Below are 26,755 nucleotides of genomic sequence, written 5' to 3'. Positions count from 1 at the left end.
TACATCTATTACAATGCGTAAAGAAAAATTAATATCTCAAAAAATAACAAAATAAAAGATTGCTGAAAAAAATGTTTAAATTTGGCAAAAAAATTAAGTTCTTTTATCGATAAAAAAATAAAAAAAAGTTTTTAATTAAAAAATCTTTACGTGCTGTAAAAGAGATTGATTTTTTGTACAAAATGCGTCCTTATTAATTGGATGCATAGTTTCTTTTTTATTTATTATCAACGCGGTTGAAAAATCTCGTTTTGAGGAAAACACATTTAAAATTTTAAAACGAATTATTTATGTATTAATATAAATTTTTAACTTACATCTCCTTCAGAGTCTTAAAACAAGGTGATGATTTATGCCGCGCTAATGCTTCGCATGAAATTGGCGCGAGACACTACCGTGTCTCTTGATACACGCAGGCCAAATTTTTGATGCAAGTCAATTATTGAAAAGCGAGTAAGAATGTTGAATAAAATACAATGTTGAAAACAAAATTCCGAACATTGAGCGTTGCACGATCTATATCACCATTTTATAGTTCTCTTTATAGCTCTCTTTATAATTCTCTTAGGCCTAATTGCATCAACGTTATTATATATGTCTATCTTTATCTTTCTTTCTAAATAAATAAAGACAAACATATATGTATTTAAGTTTCGCTTAAAGCTAAAATAATGTTGGTGCGACCAGGCCTTAATAGCTTTGTTGTTTTTCTCTCACTTTCAGTAAGATCCTTCATGGTCACATTTTTAAGACTCAAAATATTAAGAAAATGTAAAAAAAATTTTCGATTTTTTCAATTAAATTTTTCATTTTTATTTAATAATGCCATTGTTATATTTTTTGTAAGAAAATAAGCAAAAGCATAACTAAAAGCAAAAGTATTAATAAAAATATTAATTTAAATATAAAGGACCAAAAAGTCAGTGCAGTTTATTACTTCTGTTCGTCATAACTTTATAATTTTTGGTTAGAAAAAAAGTATTGACAATTTTAAATAATTTTAATTCATTTTTAGTTGACAAGATTTTATATGGATTTATTTTAATATTCGAGCCAGATATTTTATATGAATTTATTTTAATATTCGAGCCAGATATTTTGACTGAATATCTTAAATATTTCATATTTAATTAATAAATATTTATAAAATGTTGGTTTTCTATGTCTTTTACGAAATATTAATGAAGCATAACTACATGGTATGTGGCAAGATTAGAAATGTGTTTTTAATTTCTTACGATAAAAATCGAGTTTTCGTAATTACTTTCACTTTTGTAATCACTTTTATTTCGAGTATCATCAAAAAATGATCACAATAAGGTTATCAAGAGAGATGCGCATTTAAAAGCAATTTAAATTTTCATTCTGATTACTTTGGTTTTATTTATTTGTAAATAATTAAGTTTTATCATTTTTTATTTCTTTAAACTTTTACCCTTCTTTGAATATCTTTTTATATATTTGACATTTGTTTTATGCGGAAATGTGAGGTAAAACAAACAAGTGATGAATATATTAATATAACATTTGATAAAGCAAGAAATTAATTTTCTAATCGATATTAAATAAAATAATTATTCGATACATATGCATCATATTTTGTAAAAGTAACACAGGCAGATGTAAATGAGATTCTGAGAATCTATTATATAAGGAAAATATTCAATAGATATAATTTTCCTTCTTTATACATAAATTTTTCTTATGCAAATATGCATTGAAATATATCATATAGTATAATGTGCATCTGTAAAAATATATTGTTGAAAAATATTTTGTAAGTTTTACACAATTATTTAGGTTTAAGAAAAATATGACAAGTGATAAGAATGATTGTTTTTTATTACAATAAATTTTTACGATATATAATGATACAATAAAGATCTATAGGTTCTATGTCCACAACCGAATGGCAAATGCAATTCCTCGCAGTTACGTAACGTTAGATTACAATGTACAATTCCTAATTAAAATGCTCAGTCGCAGTCCGATTTACATTTACAAGACCAAATGTGCGAGGGAGAGAAAAAAAAATGACGTTTCGCCTCGATTCGCTTTACAGAAATCACGTATCTTTTCCTCGTGCGACGAATAACGCGTCGCAGTAAATGATATATTACAAAAAGAATCTGTTATAATAGTAATAATTAGTAATACTTAACACAATGTACACGATACGTATTGGCTTACATCGTTATACAGATAAGATGCATAACTGCAGGGTGTGTGGCGAGATTGGAAATGTCTTTTTAATTAATATCTCGCGATAAAAATCGAGTTCGTTCGAGTTTTCGTAATTACTTTCAATTTTATTTCGATTATCACATCAGAACATGATCGCGATAAGGTTATCAAGAGAGATGCGTAAATGCTTTTTGCTAGGAAAATTGCCAATGTCTCATTCCGTATATTAAAAAGAAAATAATATAAAATTAAAAAAAAATTAAATATACATAAAATTTACACATTTATTTTTTCTTCCTCTTTCTTTCATTTAAAACCCACATTAATCGTTTAATACTATACTATACATAATATGTATCATTATAGTATATATTATAATTATAATATATACAATAACATATAATAATATTATGTATAATATTATATAAAAAGTTATTGGCATCATAAAATAATATCAATATTATGCAACATTAATAAATTTGAAGGTGGATGAACAACCATTTCATAATCACTTTGATTGTTTTATAATGAAAAGAATATGAAAAATATATTCGAAAATTGGAGCTGTTAAAAAATGTAGTGCGATTAAAGAAAATATAAAAATAAAAATTACATATATGGATGATCCGATATCGTCATCGCTTACTCTTCAAATCATTTTACGATAATTTTATCAATTTTAAAATATTGACATTATATATATATATATATATATATATACACATTGGAAAAAATCGTCAATCTCGTGCACGCCCATGCTCATCTCTAGCAAATACTCGATATAGGACAGAGTTCCTGCGAAATTTATTAAATAGATATAGCGAAGATTCGTTTCGCGCTCATAAAATTTGTTCTCTCATGTACTTTTCTCTTTTTTTTTTTCCTGTACAACATGGCACGTCCTATCGTACTATTATTCGATACGGCTGCGTACCGTATTTTCTGGCGACGTATTACTTATTGCGTAAAAATAACTCTCCTTTTTTTTACGTTCGTTCGTGGAGACTTCAGTTCGCTACGTTACTCGCTAAACTATATACAAATCGCGTTTCATATATAAAAGTCGAAATAATTCCCGGCCGGGGAGCAATTTTATTGACCGCATAAACGAAGACGATGGCATAAGAGGAGGGAAAAACGCTGCTTGAGTCTCTTTGCTCCTCCGTAATTAAGTAGAATCATGTTTGCCCTCGTTGTGATAGATATGAATCGAGAGCGAATTTATCCTCGGCAGTAAAATAGGACAATGCAGGCTTCGCTGTCGTAGCTTACTGCTTGGAAAGGAAGGAAGGAAAGTGCTACAATTGTCGTATTTGAAATATTTCGCCTCTGGCATAAATAAGATATTCGTATCACAGTTAGCGGCATGTCGCACAAATGCTTCGGCCCGGTTGCATTAACGTCTGACAATTTGAGCGATGGATAATTAAATTTTTTCTTTCAAGATTTTTCTTATTATACCTCTTCATGCGATGAAGTAGATTAAAATAAGAAATCTTTATATAAATAGATTTAATTAATGAAAGACACTATTGCAAGCTGGCGTTTGTTGCGAAGCCGCTTAACCTTCGTCATTTTAAGCGAAAGTTTTATAAATGCTGTGCCGAAACACTTTTAAAAATGTTGATTAATCCTTCCAACGAGAACTCATCGAATAAAATATTAGAATAAAATATCGATAAAATATTTTAGTTTAATTATTATTGCCATTTCAAGTATATTCTATACGAATTATTTTGTCATAAAAATTTAGAATTAATTTACATTTTTTTTCTCAATATTATAAAAATATTTTTAGTTAATAGTATATATACTAATTAATGTATATACTAATAAATAGTATATATACCAATTTTTATCTTTCTTATATGAAAAGAAATGTAAGAAATGTGTTATTTAACGAAATAAGATGTTATTAACGAACTTGTCTTTATAATAAATGAATAAAATTAAAAAGTGGTAACAACTCCTAAAGGAAAAAAATGCATTGAGCGATCTCTTGGGATACCTCGCTCGATATAAAGAAAATTCTTAAAGTAATTTTTGCACCATTAAAAATTTAACAACGACCACGAATCTCTTAAAAGCTCGCTATGGACGCTGTGGACAGCCTTAATTCCTCGACATTCGCACTTGTCGCGCCACAATCTTTCAATTATAAAATTCAATCGCGCCGAAAATGTACTGTTCCCTATTTTCATTCGTTGAAAGATAGATATCATTGTCGTGAACATTGGTTTTCACGATCTAGATATCTTTGTAAGATAGTAGTGAGGAAAACAAGACCGGTTTAAGGCTATGAAAATCGTAGAAGCCATTCTCTTATGCCACTTTCTACATTTTAATTATCGAACATGTATAGAAATTATAATTTTAATTATCGAATTTTAATTATCGAACATGTATAGAAATTATAATTTTTTTTTCAATAAAGGATTCAACGTGTCTTGTGCCTTAAACCAGTCGGAAAGGAAGCTATTAAGCAGAGACGAACTTGGACGCTGTCGCTGCGAATTAAGTCCTAGGATATACCTTACATCCTCGAGAAACTAGTACGGAAAGTAATTTATTTACAAGCCACGGCAAATGGCACGTTAAGAATATCTTTGCACTACTTGTTCGCGAGCATCGCCATCGCGCGATCCTCATTTCCGGCGCGTCCTCGTATAGTCTCTTCTTTTCCTCGTCCTATTTATATATCTCGTAATATATACTTACAAAGGTCTCTAGCTTACATCTAATCACAATCAAGCGCGGCACTTGAGCGAAGTGTCCTCTCTAAGTACAGTGGATCCTTCTTGGGAATTGAGTAACTTCAATGATGAGTTTATATTACATTCGTTTTCGCTACTTTTCCACGAGGCCGTTTGATTTACCTTGTTCCCGAAGCAAAGGCGTTTTCGATATGATAACCTCTAGTCCCATAGAATTATGAGCTTCTCTCGTGTTCTCGATAGTACCACTGAAATCACACTGTGGTCTCGTTTTTCCTAAACGGCTTCAACGGTTGCAATTCTCGTTCCAGCCGGTCGAAATCGTTGTAGTACTCGTGATCTGACTCCTCCTCAGAACTCCTCTGCCTAACTTGAGATCCAAAGGCGCCGTTTGTCAGAACTTTCTCCAAGTCCAATGTGGGGATACCCAGAGTCTGCGGCGTGAGTGGGCCCTCGTCTTGCGACATTAGATACTCCGGATTGTCCAGCGATGTTTTCCCTTGTATTGTCAGGAAATCTGGATACTTCCGGAAGCCGTTGTTTAAGTGTTTCGGTTCGGATTCTAGAGATAAAATAAAAATAATTTTTATTTTGTGAAAAAAGCAATTAATATAATAAAAGAATAGCATCATATATACAAGGTGTCAGGGCAATCTCTTCCCAAAAAAAGCTCTTGTAGCTTACGTTAATTGCAAATTACATATTTTTTCTTCGAAACAATTATGTGTTTTCTTTACACCAATTGATTCCTCTCATTATTTTGTACATAAAAGTATTAAGATAAGATAATCGAAAAATGAATATTTTATTAGATATTTTATGGTTTATGTAAAATTAAGAGATTATTTCAAGCCTCATAACTCGAAAAGTACTCGATAAAAAAATACTTTATTATAGTGTTTTAAAAAGCTCTCGAGGTAAGCTACAAGAGCTTTTTTGGGGAGAGATTACTCTGACATCCTGTAAAATAGTGGGTTGTAACTAATGAATTGTAATTATAAAGTATACAAACAATAAATAAATTAATAATTATATACGAAAATTACAAGAGAAATAGAAATAAATGGAATGAAAAAATTTTTAAAAGTAAAATTTATATATCTCATTCTCAAGAATATATATATAATATTACATAAATATAGATTGAATTTATGTGAAAATAATAGCAAATTTCGCTTCTATTCACCTGTCGGTTTAGACTCTCCGATGAGATCTATGTACTGCGTTTTGTTGGCTGGCAGTTGCGGCGAGGGCATAAGATAATCATCTTCATCTAACGGTAAATCCAGCTTCAGATTTCCCACTTGAGCCTGTTGATGCGCGGACTGCACTTTAATCTCGAAACAATCGTCCGTCACATCGCAATCTGAAATTAATCCATTTATTTCTGATCATTAAATAAATTCCACGTTGACTAACATGTACAATGTAATCTAACAATCATCAGATTAATATTATAATTTTTTTACAAAAAAATTCTATTCAATTTCCTCAAGATTTAAAATTCACGCTTTATTCTGCTTACCTTTAACACCAACCATCTTCAAAGGATCTGAGCAGTATCTCGAACTCGAGCTGTCAGATCCCACGACGTGTCCGCAGTGGCCATTGGGATGTGCGTAATGCGTGTGCTGACTGGAATTACCGGCCTCATGCGACGCATTTCCGTTCCCGTGATTTCCGCCGTACCTCAAAAGCTCCCTGTCCCAGTTTTGCTGATTTTGCGGCGTCGGCGAATCAGCGGCGAGAGGCTTGCCGTTTGGCCAACATGATTTGACAGACGTGAGCGGCGGCGAGCCGGAAGTACTCGATGCGGTGATCACAGGCGGAAGGGGAGCCCGCGATTTAGGCTGCAGATACTCTTCGGCATCCACCAGAGCTTCTGGACCATCCATTGCTGATGCGAGATTTCGTATCATCTCTTTTTCGTCCTGAAAATTTACATTAACACTCAATAACACGAAACTATGTATTTTGTAGAATTTTTTCTTAATTTTGTCTCTTGCTATTATATTTAATTACTATAGGAAAATTATTATAAAATTAAATTTGATCATTACATTCTAATAATATGTTTTTTTCTAATAATTTTTATCATTTATAATTCTTACAAATTAATATTATTACTGTTTAATATTTAATATAATTTTATTTTGACTTTTATTTTAATTTTGTTTTATTTTAATATTTTAACGTATAAAATATATAATATATTTTTTTTAATTCGCTCCACTCTACAGATAATGATATTGATAGTTATTGATATTGATAGATAAAGATAATTATTATACAATTAATTCCATTATAATTTATCAGCAATTTTTTTCTTAACTGATATTGATAATATCGCTCTGTGATAACGGATACTTATCCTTTATTTAAGTCTTTAGCAAACAAAGTAATATCAATTACCTGTAATGTATACGGAGGCAATCTCATGTATTTATCTCCTTTAATGGCAAGATATCGGCCGGGATCTCTAGACATTTTTGCGAAATCTTCGGCTAATTCCTTGAAGCTGGGTCTAGATTCAGCATCAAGCATCCAACATTTTATCATAATCATGTACACGTCGATCGTGCAAATCGCGGGCTGCGGTAGCCTTTCGCCCTTTTCCAGTAGTTCGGGCACGTTTCGGGCGGGGACATTTTCGTACGGTCTACCGCCATAAGTGAGAACTTCCCAGATAGTCACTCCAAAAGCCCACACGTCCGATTTATGAGTGAACACTCGATGCTGGATGCATTCTAGTGCCAACCACTTGATCGGCATCTTCCCACCCGCGGCCTTGTATTGCTCTTCGTTGATATCCAACAGTTTAGCGAGACCAAAGTCGGTGATCTTCACGCAATTCGGAGTCTGTACGAGGACATTTCGCGCTGCTAAGTCTCGATGAACCAATCTCCTCTCCTCCAAGTAAGCCATACCTCTTGCGATCTGCGTGCACCAATTTAACAGTGGCTTCGAGCCGATTTTGTCTTTGTACCTGCGTACAAAGTCCAACAAACATCCCAGGGGCATCAACTGGGTCACCAACATCATCTGCGACGTCATGCATACCGCAAGCAGCTGCAGCAGATTCGGATGCTCGACGCTGGCCATGATGTAAGCCTCGTCGAGGAATTCTTTGGACGTGTTCGCACCTGTACCATCGTGGAGAACCTTTATAGCGACCGGAATCTTCACGTTTTCTCCTTCGGGCACCCAAACGCCTTTATATACATTGCCGAAAGCACCGTAACCCAATATACCGCCTTTCCTCATCTCCTCTTCTTTGATTATCCGTAACTTGGCCAAATTCGGTTTTACGCCTGTCGGTCGAAGCGGCTCGTTGTCGTCCAAACCCGTCAAAGCCATCGTCATCTTCACCGTGTTTTCCTTGGTCTTTGTCCTCCGCCAGTAGTATATTATCGTAATAAAGCCGATGACTATCACCACCGTAAAGAGCAAAACTCCGGTCAGAATAGCTGGCTGAAGTTCATTATCCATTTGGAAGCTTAGACCTATCGGCACGTCGGAGCAGTACGGGTCGCTTTTTGGGGGGAAAACCTTGTGGGGATATTCCGATGGACAAACCTCCGTGCAATTGAAGGATGTCGAATTATCGCTGGGATTGCCATCCTAAAATATTGAATTATACAAAGTAATTAGCATTAAACTTGTCAAAACTTCTCTTCAACCTTAAACAAAATATATATTGTATACTGATAGGTTTTAACACCGATATATTTGTTACATTATTAGCTTATTTCTTGCTTTATTATATTTTATTTTATCATAAATTTATAATTTTAAATAATATTCTTAATATTCTTAAAATTGCTAAAATTATATCCTTAATGTTGCGTTACATACAATGTAAATTTTGTAGTTTCGACATTTCTGGCACTGATTAGGGCTTGGTCCAGTGCACCCTCGACACTCGCCGAAGCACGGTATACATAGCTGCGTGTCAGCATCCGCGAAATGATCGGTAGGACATTCGTCCTCGCATTGCTCTCCCTTCTTGTACTTGGTACACTGTTGACAGACCTGCTCGTGAAAGCCGTATCCTGTGCACTTACTGCAACGTGGGTGGCACTTGCGACAGACTGCCTTTCCGGCGAGAGGTTTTAAAGCACCTTGCTCCAGCGGACTCACCCACTCGTAATAATGTCCTGCGAGTTTGATACAAAACATGCCTTGTTTATTCGTTTGCATAGATTGTGTTATCCCATTATCATGAAATGTAAGAATTCATTTATTATTACTTTCACTAGCTTTCAATATTTTATTAACATAATATCCATTATTATCTATTTATATTTGTAAAATTAATAATATTAATAATAATAATTAATAAATACTAAATACTAAATATTAATAATTAATAAATAATATTAATAATAATAATTAATAATAATAATAATAATAATAATTAATAATAATAATAATAATAACGTGAGATAATTTTTTCACAATATCAATTAGCGACTATTAATTGAAAGATTGATATGTTGAAGGTATCGTGAAAAGTCGTATGACTTACCATCAGGACATGACTCTCTCTTCTGCAAACATCCCTCTGGTACGTGCCCATTCATAATTGCCTTTTCGCAACTATGACATCCGTTGGCGCCTATGTTGTTCTCCGGTCCCTCGCAACCGCCTACGCAGTTCTCGTGGCAGTGTTTACATTGGCCATTGTCGTTGTATTTTGAGGATGGACACTTGGGCACACAGAACGGCCCATCTCGTACATGTTTGCACTTGATGCATTGGTCGGCATTAGGACCAGTGCAGGAGTCGTCGCATTCTTCGTGACACATCTTACAGGTCTTTTCGTCCGCTTGATAAATCCTGACAACATAATCATAATCAACCATTAAACGATATCGAGAAAGTAATGTATAAAATAAAAAAAAATAAATTTCCAACGAAAATAAAAAGACAAGGCATAGAAAAATTAATAAAAATAAAAAATAAGATAAGAGAGATGACACGAGTAAAAAACTGCTTGAATATAATTAATGCTCAAATGTTGTGTATGTTTGCGTATGTTTGCCACACTTATTCTATTCAAGATTTAATACACGTGCGATTAATTAAAGCGATTAAGATGAGACGTGCTGCGCGATACATATGCAACTTGCTTACCAAATATGAATAAAAATAAAAAAAGTGAGAATTGTGGTTCAAATTTTCGTTAAAAGATTTCGATTTACCTTTAATCCATGAACTAGGAAAGCAATTTTGATTGGAGAGAAATCGTACGTGTTATTGGAAATTTTAATTCAAAATTATAATTACACTATATAATTATATTTCGATGCTTACCCTGGCGCAGTGCAATCTTGAAGACAATCATTTCCTAGGATGAAGTTTTTGCACGACAGACATTGCGCTCGCCCAGGTCCCCAGCATCCTTCGTCCGAGCATTGCTCGTCGCACACGAGGCCATCCTTAACTGCAATTTAAAGTCAATATTCTATATAATTTTTATATAAAATAAATATTATATGTTTATAAATGTTGATGCAATAATATTGTTATATAATATTAATTTTATTTTTAATTCTAGTTTAAAAAAGAAAAGATGAAAAAGCACTTGCAGTAACCTTTTATTACAACGAATGTTAGTTAAATATTTATACTCAACAATATTTAGGGGATTTTCTCTTTTACACTTATGTCTAAATCTTTTTATCGTACTTACTGCATTCGCTCTCGTTTCGATTGTTCGATAAAAGACTTTCGTGTTCGGATGACTTCTTGATCCTGGTCCAATTGATACTCTGCGCGTAACATAAATTCTTGTTCTCCAAAATGGCAATCGAACCGGAATAAATCTTCTTCAAGGAACTAAGTCCGAACGACACCAGAGAAGTCTTGACGATGTACAAGGATGCAAAGTATTCCGTGAGCGTCCTGCCTCCGATCACCTCGAGATTGCGAAAGTACGAAAGGTTCCTGAAATCCTTGTGATCTCCCTGGATATTGAGATACCCCGTAATCTCTCTTAAGGTTCTGAAGACTTCCAACCTGTCGGGATGCATCTTCTCGTATCGTCTGCCGAACGTGTAATTTGGGTAAACGTGTTGGAAGCCCTCGAAGCTCTGATCCAGGATCGTGATGGATCCTTCAATGATGGTGCAATCCTTGAAAGAATCAATATTACCAGAATGCACTTTCTCGACACCCTTGCAAGTTTTTGGACAGGGACCGTCGCAGGGAACACACTCGCCGTTCATCGCTTTCTTCTTAGGTGGACAGGATCTCACACACGCGCCGTTGTCCTTCAAGAGATGTTCCGGACATCGTCTCACGCAGGTTGCTCCGTACGCGTATTTTCCATCAGGATTAGCTTCCCACGAATATGTTGTTGGATTATATCTGGAAGGTTTAATATTATAATTAATATTAATATTATAATATTATTAAATAATATTATTAATTAATATTATAATTAATATTATAATTATAATATTTAGATAGAGTGATATACTTTCTTACTAATTTTACACCGTATAATTTGCATGAGTAAATCATTTGGCTCTTGTTGCGTGTTAATTATTACTTAGAAGAGTATTATTTTAATTTTCTATTATGTGTAAAGTATCTTTCGCAATCAGTTTTGCATCAGTTCGTAGCAAAAAGACAGAGGAATCGTGATGCTACTTACTTTTGCATGGGCGGGCATTCCTGGGTGCACACGCCATCGTCGAAGAAATTCTTGCAGGCAAGACAGTCGCTCTGTTTGGGACCGGTGCAGCCACCGGCGCAAAAAAGATGGCAACACTCGCGTGGATTAGGACCGAAACACCTGCCCTGCCAGCACTGAGGCGAGCAGTTCGTCTTCGAGTACTTTTGACAGTTCTCCGGGCCCTCGCCCCAGCAACCCTGTTCGCAGCTCTCGTCGCATTCCGGACAGTTGCGTTCCGGCGACGTAAAATTGTACACGTAAATGTACCGGCCTCCCGGACCGGTGATTATTTCCTCCCAATTGATCGTCTTGATATGGCAGAGGTTGTAGTTGTTGTACATGCCCACGCTCCCGTTGAGTATATCTATGGCGAAATCAATCGCGAGTTAGACACCATAGCTCGTCATAAATTTCTTCTTCAAATATTGTTCATTCGAAGTCTTTCGATATCGAAAGATGATTTGTCAATCTTTACAAATGTTTAATTTTCGAAATAATTATTTAATTTATTTAAATAATTATTAATATTAATAATATTAATAATTTATATTAATTTATTTAAGTAATTATTTAAATAATTAGAAAAATATCTGCGATATGTTTGTCTCTTTACTAGCTTGAACGAGAGAATCAGAAACTAAAGACGTACCTCTAAGGGACGGCATCTCCAGGTTGTGCATCTGACACATCGTGACGAAGAGAGCGAACTCGTGGTCGTGAATATTGAGCTTGAAGAGGGTCCTACCACGGATGATTTGCAATCTCGGGAGGACGATCTTGGGCACGTCCACGTGACTGATGAGGACGTAACCCGTGACCTCCCGTATGTACTGGAGGAAGCTGAGGTCGAAGGATTTGTTCTGGAGCCATGTGATCTCCAGATTGCCATCGACGTAAGTACAGTTGGTGTACCGGTCTCGAAGATTCCGGTAGTGATGCTGTTTGTTGGACGGCACGGACAGACGGCCATTGGTACCGATGCAAACTGCAAGCATAATAATTTGCAAATTATATTTATTTTTATAAGCAAATTAATTATATTTATTTTTATTAGCAAATTAAATTATATTTATAAATTATATATAGCGCGAATATAAACAAAATGTAAAGAAATTATTGTTGCGTAAATTTTTATACATTTTTTCTTGATTAATTTCTTAAAATGGTAGATAATAAATATCTTTTAGATGATCATAAATAATAATGGCAGCAATATACAATTATCTTTTTTTTTCGTTCACATCAACTAGTTAATGCCTAATCAAAAGTGTGAATATTATTATTATTCATTAGTTTAATATCTGTTTTTAAACTCTATCAATTTATTGTTGAATAAATTGGTTCCCTAAAATTAAAATTGAAACACATTGGAGCTGTGTGACTTTACGATAATTGTTTATCAATAAGTTGTGTACGATAGTATCTTCCAGATACATATGTAGGTGTTCAATGTGGCACGATTATTGAGCAATTCGAATAACGGTCCAGAGAGTGAAGCCAAATATTAAGATTGAGGATGCGTGATTTCTTCTGTGGTAGAGAAAACCGCGTTATTCATTTCCGATTACGATAGTTTGTAGGCACCACCCACACTTAATAGTATATTCCCGCGATCTATAGATAGCGTTTTATCTATGAAACGTATATTGGTGGGCGAACCACCTTCATAAAGTACTGTACACGCATTGCCGTGATTTCATTGTGCAATTACGATCGTACATTCGGAGATACGATGTTATAAAATTCATACGTAAGTTATAGTAAATGGAGCCATTTTCCATATCTCTTGTCGAAATTGCCTATTGATTCGTGTATTTTCGAAAATTAATGTTAATTGAAAATCATTTATACATAAGTTCCACACATAAGAGAGTTGTTTTTACATAAATATATTTAAAATATATGATTCTTCCTTTAAAAGAACGCAAAGTTGCTATTTTGTACAACTGAAAAAACAAAATTAATATTTATCAATACATAATATTACACTTTTATTATGCAGTTTCTTAATACGAGCTAGTTAAAGCACAGGAAATGCAAATTCAAGTCAAATATCTTTACGTAAATTTTGCATCTTTCGTTCATAATGTATAAGTATAATGTAAATTTTTTTTTTATGGGAGCAATTGCAGAATTTTATTACGTATTATTATACGAAAAATCTATATGATTTTTATTATATTTTCTTTACTAGAAATAAATATTATAAAAAGAATATTATAAAGAGAATGGAATATGCCAGTTTTAAACATTTTTTCACAATTTTTTCTTGGCAAATCAGCCAAAAAATTCGCTGTTTTCTTTCCTCCACTTGTTTAATTTTTCATATTTAATTTTTATTTAAGATAATATTTATTATAAAATATTAAGAGAGGAAGAGAAAAAAAGAAATAACACAAATTTTGAAATATTTGACCATAATTCTCGCTACAAAAATTCAGTAATGATATAATGACTAATAATCAGCAGAACCAAAGACACTATAAAATACAGAGTAATCGAGCGGCCAAGCATTTAAGAGAAGGATTCATACCTTTATTAGATAGCTTTGCGCAAGTCGCTTACTCGCGGAGCAAAGAAATAACAGGGGGCATAGTCGCACGTTCATCCCCCCGGAATTTGGTTTTGCTCAAAGCTTAAATCTCGATCATCCTCGCAAACAGTTCGCAAACGAGCGGCGGCCGCCTTTCGCCGCGATCGGCATCCGGTACCGAAAGAGCGGTCTTAATCTGAGCGACGATCGGAATCATGCGAAAATAATTGCGCGGTAAGGACGTTCTTCTTGCGCGAGATATCCGAGGGAGATGCGCCGCAGAAGAAGGCTCGTCGCCGTCGCCGGAGATCACGAAGGGGAAGAAGCGGTCGTGTACTCGAGTACCGGGGTATCCGTATCGACCAGATGCTACCTGAGAGAGCCACGGGATGCCAAATGCACGTAGCGTGACATGGCGCCAGGGTTCGAGAATGCGGATCGAGCGTGCATCTGCATCAGCGATGGGGCTGGCTATAGGTTTTCTGCCGCCCTATCTCGCAAATCCAAGTCGCATCACAGATGAACGACTTGATTGTCATAATGAGAAGGTATGGCAAATATTTGTCAAAGATGTCCGATGATTTTTTATCCAAGAAATACTGCTGTAAAATTGCAGGATTTATGGGTAATTTAATGGAGCAATTTTTTGTAATTGAATAGTTTTCTTCAAAAATTTATTTAAAATTTTCTTCGAAAATTTATTCAGTTAGAATTTTCTTCGAAAATTTATTCAGTTAAAATTTTCTTCGACAATTTATTCATTTAAAATTTTCTTCGAAAATTTATTCAGTTAAAATTTTCTTTGAAGATTTATTCATTTAAAATTTTCTTGGAAAATTTATCCATCCTCGAGATCGATGATGGACATTAAATTAAACATCGATCAGATTTCTTGAATTGAATTTTTTATTGAAATATCTATGAAATGTTTCATGATTCTTTGCAGAGGAATAGAAAACAAGGAAGAATTTAAAATTAAGGACTTTATGACTTGATAAAGAATTTTCCTCTTTGATGGAAAGACAAATAGTGACTTTTATTAAATAGAAGCGCAAACAACTTCCTTTCTGAGCATCTTTTTTCATCGCATATTATCGCTCATCGACATTAAATCATTTACTTAGATACAAAAAATTTTCTGCTTTATTCTCATTGTCTTTCAGTATTATTTTACATTCCATGCAGTTGTACTTTGCTCTTTCTTGAGGAAAACAATCGTGTCATAGAAGTTCTACGAGAATAAGAATAATGAATTGTTCTCAGAAAAAATTGTTTAAAGATATATTTTTTTCCTTTTCTTAAACATTTTCTACATTTATTTTTCACGTTTGTGTCACGAAAAAATCGATTTCTCATTTTAAAAAATCAATCTTCATTAATAATCCAATTTCTATAGCTTCCAACATTGCATTTTTACTTGTAACATAAATAGAAAAAAGAATATGCAATTAAAATTATTATACCTTCTTTTTTCTAAACTCGTAAAATTTAGAACTTTAATTATATCTCGATTTTCTCTCGAACATAATTGAAACCACAAAGTAATAAATCATTACAAGCAACCTAAAATAACTTTTAATTCATATTCTTATACTTTACTGTTTATATATTACTTAAATATCGTTGTTAAAAGGAATAATCTCTCTCTACGCAAGTCCTTGACATTTTTACAGCTAGTAAAATTTTTATAGCTAGCTAGCAATCGATAAAATGCACCGTCCGACACGAATTGCGATCTAGACCGAAAAAAATGGCGATTCGAACTGACATGTCAAGAGAACTTATGCTCGCTCCAAGGTAGTTCGATAAAAGGGAATACTACGAGCAAGATGACCGAACGGATAGACGTTTAGGATAGAGGTATACAGGATAGAGGTTCGCTGAGAAGTGTTAAGGTCGACGGGCCGACACCTTCCTCGTTTTCGTTTTCCAACCTTCGAGGCTCTCTCTCTCTCTCGCGCGCGGCACGAAATTCATCATTAGATGCTCGGGACCGGGGATACATCCCGGCAGAAACGTGGTGATTATCCCCGGCAGGGCTGCGAAAATTGCCCGGCCAGAGCCGCGCGATAGAATTAACATTCTGCCAAATTTACGACGCTCTCACCGTAGCCGAAAACAATAGCAGCGATATATTGATTACGCGCGTGGTGCGAATATTGCCCTCTTCATTATTACCTACAAAGTTTACACGAGAAATATTAAATTTCGCTAAATTCATATCACGAGCAATTATCATAATTCGAAAATAACGCAGGAAAATAATGCTTATAATTGAGGCATTAATTCGCCACGGGATGGTTATCTTTTACAATCGAAGGGAAATGAATTTAGCCAAAGTGGCCAATTATTAAAAAAAAAAAAAGAAATATGAAGAAAAGAGGAACATGTGAATTTAACTCATTTAATTTAAAGAAACTCGCGTGTAAGATATACAGAAGTCTCTCCGGGTGTTGGAAAAAGGTAATATTTATGCCTAACATTTGTACAACGAAAAGAGAATGGCAGCCTGGAAGTTTACAGTCTCAAATGTAGCTTTAAATGCGTGAACGATAAATCTGACAAAAACCGCGAAATATAAGAGGCGTGGAGGACCTGGGACATGAAGAAGCGAGCGACTGGCAGGACGCTGAAATCCCGCGGTGAGATGCGATGAGGTTTCTTTTGTGAAAGCAGCACGACGCGCTGAGCCATGCGTGGTCCACCGACCACCTTCTAGGAGGAGAGCATCGATTTTTATGCGGCGCTTTAAAATGCCTCCTTCTCCTCCATTAAAGGCCTAAAGTAATATGAAATAACCACATGCTGATGGCGGCGGCGGCGGCGACGGCGGTGCCGTTTATTTGAGCTCGTAAACATCGATACCGTCGAGCTCGCGCAACCCTCACCATCAAAATCGTTTCTGGGTTTTAAGGCTTCTCTTTGCCTGCTCTCTCTCTCTCTCTCTTTCTTTCTCTTTCTCTCTCGATCCCCCTGTAAGAGAGAGCCTTCGGCTAAATGCCCGACGAAATAAAACCCAGGTATCGTAAACGCGCGAAATAACTATCGACTCGAGCTTGTTCGAAAAGAGAAAAAATGAATTCAAGGTGAGAATAAAATTTCAGAGAATGGATAAGAGAGAGAGAAAAATATTAAAATTACGAGGAAAGAAAAAGAGAGAGAGAATTTATTATTTGGAGTCAACCATCCTGATAAAGACAATATAAAATAATAAATAAACGAATAATATGAAATATAGAAGAATAATACAGAAGAGTATTATAAAAAAATATAGAAGAAAATAAAAATAAATAATAAAATAAAATTGATATAATAAATGATAAAAAATAAATGATAAATTGATTTAATAAATAATAAAATAAATAATAAAATAATAAAATAAATAAAATTGATATTAATATAAAAAATATTAATAAATAGTTACAATTAAAAAGTAATAAAAATACACACACATGCGTAAAAATACTTTTCCGAAAAATAAATATAATTCTATTATAAATAGAAAAAAAATTGAAAAGACAGGAGAAAATAAATTGAAAGAAAAAAATAGGATTTTGAAAATTGGAGAAAGACAGTAGGAACAGACACCGTCGCAAAAGCGGAAGAATAATGAACTCCATTTCGTGAAAATGAACTTCATAATAGTCCACGTCGAACATCCAGACACTGATCCCGCAGTAAAACGAATCACGATGTAAATATGAGTCCGCCATTTATTTCGAAGAAGCACTTTGCAACATAATTCACGAATAGAATGGAGGCACGAGAGGATATTAAAAGAACGAAGCAATCTGCTCGTAACTCTGTCTAACGGTTTCCGCATTTCAGCGAAGCCTTATGGCGAGGCTCAAAGTGAGAAGTTTATGCGGACATTTGCACTCCCTTTATATGCAGGTATTCTGATTTTTCCCTTCTCAAAGTGAGCACCATTCCTTTCCGACGTGGATGACTAAAACAAGCTTAGCCCATTCAGACCTGAATTATGGTAATGTAAAAAATTATATATTATTATTATTATTATTATTATTATTTTATTATTATTTATTATTTTTTATTATAATTATTATTTTTATTATAATTATTATTTAGTCCACCGAGAGATCGCAGGGAAACTAATTCTAAAAAATAACTATTTCACATGATTTTAAAGTTTTTGTGCATAATTATGTATATAGGGTCTGAATGGATTAAAATAGATCAAACACAATAATCTTGTGCCATCGCAGATGATCCTTTCACCTGTTTCTTCATAATATTCTCATTTGCTTGATTAATATAGAAATATTGTTTCGTTCAAGATGATCAGCTGATCGTTGAAAATATCCTAACTTGTAGCTAAAGAAAGAAAAGAGAAGCAGAAAGAGCGCATGAAAGTGTATCAAGCTTTCGTCGAGATTCAAGACGAATCGCTTTGTCATCACGATCGTTCAGTTACAACCCTGACCAGCCTCCAGTGTATGAATCTACAACGCGGGGGGGACTGGGGAGCGAAGAACGAGAGGGGTACAACCGAGTCGGGGTTGTATAAGTCCGGCGTGTACGTTATAACCGTGGCGTAACATTAATAGCTTTATGGTTTATTGCTTTCGAGTCTGCGGTTAAGCTCCTCCACTCCCTGCGGCGCGGCCAGACCGAAGGCTACGATGCGGTACGCGTCTCCGCTCGTGTAACTTCATTTTTCGATTTCATTATGTCGGCGGCGCGATGGCGTTTTATTCACGTCACTCCGTTCGATCGTGACTCTTGCTCCTGCTCCTGCGGACCATCTTCTCGCGCATTCGCCTTGCGTTATGTTCGAATCAACTCTCCTTGATATACTTTGGCCTATAGGCGTACAATCGAAGAACCAAGAATAATGCAGACTTGAATTGCAAGAGATAAATCTAGGGAAGAGAGAAATAAAATTGAGAACTCGTTCATTGCAATGCATAATTTTAAAACTATTTGTTTACTGCGATATTTTATTTTATTTTATTTTATTTTATTTTTGTTTTTAGCAAAGTCGAAGGAAGAGTTTGAATAAATTACGAATTATTCTAAACAATGCATTTTTTGATATTGATTGATTCTAATAAGCTTCGATTTTAAATTTTGTATCGTTTTATAATATGACTATAAAATAAATTATAAATTCGTTTTAATTATTAAAAGGAGGCTTTTGCATAATTTTGTTAATAAAAATATAAAATTAATAATCTACTACTTCCATTAACAAGATTAAGTGTAGTAGCAATTGTTTCACGAGTACCTCATCTAAGATGGATTATAAGTGCAAATTAGTTTAAATGAATAACGAGTTATAGAAAAATAAATTTATATTAAAAACTCATTTATATTAAAAACTCTTTTATTTTATAGATATATTTTAGAAAATATTTCTAAGAAATATTTCCATAAAATAAATTCTAATGAGCTTTTAATATAAATTATCTTCTATTTTAGAGAATTTCAAAGATATAACAGTGACGTGTATGTGAGTATTACATTAAAAATAATGAAATAACTTTGCAGAAAATTTTCTTTTTACAATCTCACATTTTAAGAAATACATATTTTTAATTTGGCAACGCTTGAACAACATTTATTTACGATAATAACCGATATTTATCATTTTTATGGTAATAATTGACATATGTTGATTTTTCAGGTCATGTCAGGAGGCGATGTCATTAAATCGCGATGCGAAAGTGTTTTGAGAAAATTGTCGGACACATTGTTCTCGTTTTTTTGACGCGTGTCGCGCGTTAATAAAGCGCAAAGTGAGGCGAGGAAATAATGACGAATCGAAATGAAGTACCGAGGGCGGCAAGACAAGGAACAGATGACAGTGTGTGGAATGCGCTTTGTTCGTTTCTCTCTCTCCCGACGATACATTCTACATTTACCGCGTCTCTCTTTGCGTTCTATCTCCTTCTCCCGATCATCCGCAACGGCTCCTTATGCGTCTCTCTCTTTCTTTCATCTCACCTCGACAACCTCAGCAGCCGGCGAGCTGGACCACGCGTTCACCGAGAGGGCACGCGAACTCACGTTTGCCTCCCGGATGCAGAACACCGACTTTCGATCAGTGCTCGTCGCGAACGTTAACTTCTTCATTATCATACTATAAAATGATGGCAGAATTTTTCTCTAAATTTTCTTTTCTCTAATCTTTCATTGATTGCATCTAAAGAGTCAACTTCTTCAAAATTTTTTAAATATTTTTATTATTTAAATATTTTTTAAATATTTTTCTGGAATATATAATTAATCTTATAAAGGTTATTAATAAAAACATCTATTGATTGCGTCAACTTCTTCAAAATTTTTTTAATATTTTTATTATTTAAATATTTTTTAAATATTTTTAAAATATTTTTCTGGAATATATAATTAATCTTATAGAGGCTATTAATAAAATGCAAATTATACATAAGAAAAGAAAAAAGAAATATATATAAAGCTTACATATTTATATTATATTTCTATTAAAAGTTATTAAAATTCTATTAAAAGCTTTGAATGTGTGAATTGAAATAATGATGCATTTTTATTTTAATTGTAGAGAACTGAAATTTTGAAATTCATGATATGCATTTTTCAAATAAACAAATACTTTGAAATATCTGCAATCTTGTAAAATAAAAACTATTTCAAGCAGAATTATCATTGAATATATAAATACAATAGCAGAGAGATTTTATCTCAAAATAGTACCACAATGCAACGTGCACAAATATCTTAAATATCGTAAATGAAGTGGGAGATAACGATTACAAATATACCACAGGGTGTCGTAAAAATCACTAAATGATGGAGAGAATTAATGCTTTTCACTACGTTGTTCAACTAGATTGCACGCGATAACGTTGATTCAGGATTCAATGCGACTTTAGGAACTAAGATTTATATGCTATTTAGTCAAAAGAACTCTATGTTGCTGTCGTCTGGAAAGATAAATTTCCTTCATCTAGTATGCAAACTTTCTGCGCGGAAAAATGGAATTTAATTTATAGTGGTAAAACATGCTTTCTTCATCGAAAGATACTTGTATAGTGACTTGATAGCATAATGCATATTGTGTTTTTGCGATAAGCGTGCTTGTATCGTACAATTGCTTTACTAATTATTCAAGCCGCACTTAATAAGCATTTCATTGAACTGAGCTAAGCTTTTCAACAATATTTAAATTCTATTTTTATTTAGTAAATTTTATTTATAGATTTTAATAAATTAAATCCTATTTATAGATTTTAATAAATTCATAGAATGTGGATAATTAAATTATTGTTCACTTCTTTTTTACATATTTTGTGATTATAATAAGATTTATATAAATAACATATCTTAAAATAACAATAATATAACAAATTAAACTTTAAATTAATTTAAAATATCTCGTTATTATAATAAAAATTTGGATATTAATATCCCATTTTACAGCGATTAATTCTAAAAATTAGCAATATATAAATTTTTTTTTAAATTATGCCATACATTCTATATTTTCAGGAAAAAACATATACGAGAGCGAAGATATATTGTGAGCAAAATTCATCAGCTGATCGAGACAAAGACTCGAGGAGCTGGGAGAGGCGGCATCGATTCATCTCGCACGAATCTCGCGGCAGGCGTCGACCACCTCGGGAGAGATGTACATCTTGCTCCAACGCTGTCTCCGCTCGTTGAAGAGGAAGAAGCCGCAGACGTCAGTCAACGCGGTTGTCGCCTCGAGGAGTGTTAATGCGTGAGACAGCACAAGAGACGTCACCGTAGTTTAACTACAACTCGGTACATCGAATATAGGTGCGAAAAGTATCCATAAGTTTCACGATATTCACATCTTTTTCTACTTGTTCCTGTTTCCCCTCGAGATTTTTGATGACTTGTCAATTTATTTCCTTTAATTTTTTCACAGAAGGAATAATTAACAGCGAAAAGCATTAAAGATGTATTTTTCTATTCATTATTTTATTATACTTTCATTCTTTTTCAAATCAAAGTTCAATTAATATTTTTTAATATATTTATTAATTGTTCATCTTAACAATTGGATATAAATAGCTCAGGGCAAACTTTGGCGGTTCTCTCGAGGATGATTCGCGATACATGTGTACTTATTTTCGGATCAGGTTAAAAGTTGAGCGAAGTGTTCACAAAATTACATCGTTCACCTTACATACTAATTTTCAGAATTCGCACGAGATTCGAAGCCGTATCTTGATCTCGAGCTGCGAGGCCATCGAGAGGCCATCGTCACTTTCCTCGATCGATGATCGCTCGTTCGATAACGTTCGTACGTGGGCGCGCACCTATATCACTCTCCTTCTCGGCGAATCTTGCAATAAGCTGGCCGATCCGCGGCTGGCGCAGATTCCGCGCAGATATCTTGACCTCGGGCCGGTATCGCTTAACATCCCTGATCCAGCATCGCGCGATACCGAGTACCTCGTCCTTTCGTAACGCGCGCTAAATTACCTGTCCCTTTTAACGTCGTGCGTGTAGCTTGAAGTGCTTGATGGGCGCCTCGCGGGCTTAACTCCTCAACTGTGGGAAAGATCGAGCGAAATCTTGGGAAAACGCGAGATTTTAAGATAAATTCTACCCGTTGATATGGAAATATTGAAATAGATTAATAATTTCATCCCGCTCTTAGAATGTCATGACTCTTGTAGTCAAATTAAATATGTTAAATGTGTGGCAGGAAATCCATCAAATTAGATATTTCACCAGATAATTTCCTTTCAATCTATTTTTTTTCAAAATTATATTTTAAGATTGATAAATTGTAAATAAAACTTGATAAATCGTAAAAATAAAACAGTAAAAAAGAATCTTTTAAAGACTGTTTTTACTTTTATCGATTAAAAGTCAAAAAATCAATAAAAAATTAACAAATTTAATTTAATAAGATAAAGTTTATGAGTGTTTTAATAAATCTTTCTACCTGAATCTAAGTTTTACAATAGTTTTTCTACGCAGATCGTAAATGGAAGAAGATGAATTCACAATCTGGTTATTATGCGATGGCTGGAGGGAATTTCCATCAACAGAAATTTCTTTACCTAATCAGTATTATACTCATATATTGAATTGCGAATTGCAAGCGGCCGACTAATGCATCAATTAAAAAGTAATTAAAATTGCAACACGCAAAAATATCGTCAGCAGAAGGATCGAGTCGATAAAACGAAATGCTCGAATAAAAAATTTGATCTCTCATATTAATTCACCAACTTTGACTCTCATATATTTTTCTTATATAAATTCTAACTGAAAATTAAATTCGTTCTGTGAAAGACAAGGATATAAATTTATTTACACACGTATACAAATAGGTATATTTATTTTTCTTGTTTGGATTTCGTAACAATTGCCCACTTCCATGTGTCAAACCTCTTATTCGTTCTCGATAAATTCTCTAATTCTTCTCGATGTGCGATCAATAAAAAAGTCACCCACACGCGTCTCATTCTCATCATCCACCTACATTTCTCTGCGAGATCTGTTGGTGCTTATGCTTGATTCAATGTGTGCCATCGATCAAGCAGTCGGAAGAACTTTATATCTTGGATTAATTTCTTTTCGTTTTCACCATTTGATATTTATTATGTTATAAATTAGCGATAAGGATATCTCAGATTTAATTGTGGATGATTTGTTCTCTATATTTTTCCGATCCATCTGACATATATGATTTTATTTATAAATTTTTATTCTATTTATTTATTTATATTTATATTTCATTTATTTTATTATATTTATATTTTATATTTATATTTTTATATTTATATTTATATTTGTATTTATATTTATATTTTATTTATAAATTTTTATTTTATACTCTTTTTTTCTCTCATTAAAATATAAATAAAATATAGAAAATAAATTAAACGACATGCAAAATCTGAATATTAAAAATTCCTGAGATGATAATATTTCAATTTTGGAAATTCGCTATAATTGCATAATTATATAGGATGCTAAATAGATTGATACGTTGCGATGATTTGACAAATATTCAAAATTATAATATATATTCAACGTAATCAATCACGCAAGAATGTGCGTATCACGTGCGTCGTATTAATCGTATACATTTTATTTCAGAAATATCCCGGACAAATTAGATATATACTTCGTTATCGAGCGACTCGCCGATATTCCATTCTCATTCTGGGTAATGACGCTACTATGTTATACATGAGATTCTAGACAATGCTGCTCGTCGACGCGTTTTCGCGCATCATCGCATCAATCGATGGAGATTGCCATCACGAGTCTCTCCCTGATTCAGATATACAATGCGCAGCTCAAGAAGAAACGTTGACAGCTCCATTTGTGCGGCATTCAAGTCCCACTTGGACGCCCATTTTCATCGCGCTCGTCATCGCGCATCCCATCGAAAACCCTTGATTGACCTTCGACAGGGTGCATTTATATCACGATACGATACGTGTTCGGTTTGGTTGAGAAACGAATGCGAGGCCACCTGTTACCCGGCCGATCTCACCTCAGGCTTGTCGCACGAGCTCTCAAAGTGGCCGCCAGGCAGATTGCGAGAGACGTCAGATGAAAATGATTAATAGAAATCGGTTCATCCGTTATACCGCGTATGCAATCTCTCCTTGGAATGTTGCCTCAATTGAATCGCGGTCGTAAAGCCGCGCGCTTGCGCAACCGCCACGTGTTCACCAATTATTCCGAATGAATCAATCATAGATTTAACACCGCGGTTTGCTAGGAAGACTAGTGGTAACAAACTCTTGAGCAAAATAGAAATTTGTCATTTTTTTTTGTTAGTACGCAAGATAAATATTTAAAATAAAAACATGTGATATAAAAGATAGACGAGGCATTTCGGAGGAGATGCGCAGGAGTTATCTCTCTACTTCTTACAATAATAATATAAATTGCTAAGTTTTCGGTCAGATTTTAAATGAGCTCCGAGCTAAAAAAGAATCTTAAACAAGCGCAAAAAAATAATAAGACGAATAGATGACTGGAAATATTCGAGACGCTTCCAAAAAATGTCGGAAGGAATTTTAGTAGGAAAGACACGCGTGGATCCAGCGACGCAATCCTCATCGCACATACATAAATAAATCCTATCGAGCATATTGAGCGGTCATATTTCATGGCGGGCAAAAAATGCGAGTGTCCCTCGGAAATCTGACGTCTCAATCCGTCTCTGGGATCTCGTCGATATTCCGAACGGTCAATTAAGGCATGCCTCCCAGATGTCCCCGTCTGGTCCTCACAGATACATCGTCGTCGTCGACGATGATAACTCGTACGGGAAAACGGTATTACGTCCGCGCTATATCTCGCTTTTGCCTTGATGGACGACGCTCTCTCGTGCCCAGATAATCTCCGTTCCTGCCCCACGTCTCGTTACTTACTCTTTACTTACCCGGACACGCTAAAAGATGCAATCTGCCAGAGGAAGACCCGGCGAAGGTGGAGAAACCTGGCAGAAGCGATGGTAGAGAAAGCGAGATTCTTTACAACCACCCAAGGAGAAATGTCGCAATAATTAATATCGTCAGCCGAGGAAATGAATATCGATGCCGGGATACGGCATCGAAGGGCCTGACGGAGGAGGCCCGAGAATTCTTCGAGATTCGAAGATTAGGTTGGCACGCAAGAGCGAAGTAGAACGCTGCCAGGGCAGCAGCTTCATCGCCAGAGGACATAATGAATAAAATTTCTTGCCGCTCGTCGATTATTCTCGATGCCGGGGATATAAATAAAGAGCTCGGGGCGATAACAGGCTAAGCCACATGAGCGAGAGTCTTGTCACTCTCTTGGCATATGTTCGTTTACAGATTCGATTACGATGCCAATCAAAAATTCTTTCGTTCTCCTTAGAAATAATGTATTAAGCGATGGTTTCAAGAGCTGCAAAAAATATTAAATCTCATCGAGCATGGCTTTTGTTATTTGTCCACCTTGTTTACAATAAAATGCGATAGGTAAGAATTTTTGAAAATTAAAAAACATTTATAAATGAATAATTATTTTAATTTTATTTATTTTATAATTATAGTTATATTAAAATTAAAAGCATGGGCAGACTTGTGAAATTACTCGTTAATTTATTCTTCTGGCATAAATCGAACAAAACGTTAACGGTGGTAAACATGCGTATGGTAATCGTAAAATTTCAGATGATACAAGTCACACTGAATAATTATCGAGATCGAGCAAAAATCGACAAGTTGTATAATGAATGTTTCAGAAGAAGATAATCTATTTTGTGTGAAAGTCGGCACATGATCAAAGCGAGAGGTGCGTCGAGAGATAAATTTGAAAATTGCTGTAAGAAGACAATTTTTTAAGAGAATTCAATTTTAAATAGGCGTCCGATTTTTATCGTTTATTCTCTTGCCTAAATAATATCCTCGTGTTTTTACGAAGGATTATCAAGAGCTGCACTCGCCTCTTAATAGATGCTTTATTTCGAAATGTGATACATCTTAAAAGCCGAGAACGATAAAGACGACCGATTAATTTACTGCGGCTCCATAATCCTTTCAAGGTAAATCTTCCCGTCTTTCTCTCTCCCTTTCTCTTCGGAATTGTCGTTCATCTCTCCTCGCTTTTTCTATCTTTTTCTGCGAACGACAAAATAGAAACTGTAAAGCACGACATGATGGAGGT

At 34.3% G+C, this 26,755-nt stretch overlaps 1 protein-coding gene and 1 long non-coding RNA gene across 5 annotated transcripts in view; one reads left to right on the top strand and one right to left on the bottom strand.

The window, feature by feature from the left end:
- Positions 1 to 1,824: 1,824 nt before the first annotated feature.
- The window catches only part of Egfr (epidermal growth factor receptor), a 152,745-nt gene continuing 127,814 nt past the window's right edge, over positions 1,825 to 26,755 (bottom strand). For all 3 annotated transcript variants that reach the window (XM_083099025.1, XM_083099024.1, XM_083099023.1), the window contains 10 exons: positions 12,230 to 12,565; positions 11,560 to 11,944; positions 10,594 to 11,270; positions 10,215 to 10,344; positions 9,427 to 9,737; positions 8,754 to 9,055; positions 7,311 to 8,519; positions 6,424 to 6,829; positions 6,085 to 6,264; positions 1,825 to 5,460 (listed from right to left, as the gene is read on the bottom strand). In XM_083099025.1, coding sequence (XP_082955151.1) covers positions 5,153 to 5,460; positions 6,085 to 6,264; positions 6,424 to 6,829; positions 7,311 to 8,519; positions 8,754 to 9,055; positions 9,427 to 9,737; positions 10,215 to 10,344; positions 10,594 to 11,270; positions 11,560 to 11,944; positions 12,230 to 12,565 — 4,244 coding nt within the window. In that variant the 3' untranslated portion in view covers positions 1,825 to 5,152. The remainder of the gene's footprint in view (positions 5,461 to 6,084; positions 6,265 to 6,423; positions 6,830 to 7,310; positions 8,520 to 8,753; positions 9,056 to 9,426; positions 9,738 to 10,214; positions 10,345 to 10,593; positions 11,271 to 11,559; positions 11,945 to 12,229; positions 12,566 to 26,755) is intronic.
- On the top strand, positions 15,925 to 26,270 carry LOC145971909 (uncharacterized). Of its 2 annotated transcripts, none has more exons than XR_014439000.1 (3): positions 15,925 to 15,973; positions 21,605 to 21,898; positions 24,203 to 26,270. It is a non-coding gene; the product is annotated as an uncharacterized LOC145971909 (long non-coding RNA). The 2 variants fall into 2 exon arrangements; XR_014439001.1 differs by lacking the exon at positions 24,203 to 26,270 and adding an exon at positions 23,075 to 23,801.

Source organism: Camponotus vicinus, unplaced genomic scaffold (assembly GCF_025532165.1).
Source record: "Camponotus vicinus isolate PSW18456_S1 unplaced genomic scaffold, iyCamVici1.0 SCAF_5, whole genome shotgun sequence".
Classification (NCBI taxonomy): domain Eukaryota; kingdom Metazoa; phylum Arthropoda; class Insecta; order Hymenoptera; family Formicidae; genus Camponotus; species Camponotus vicinus.
The sequence above is the reverse complement of the archived record's forward strand: the minus strand, read 5'-3'. Positions and strand labels throughout refer to the sequence as shown.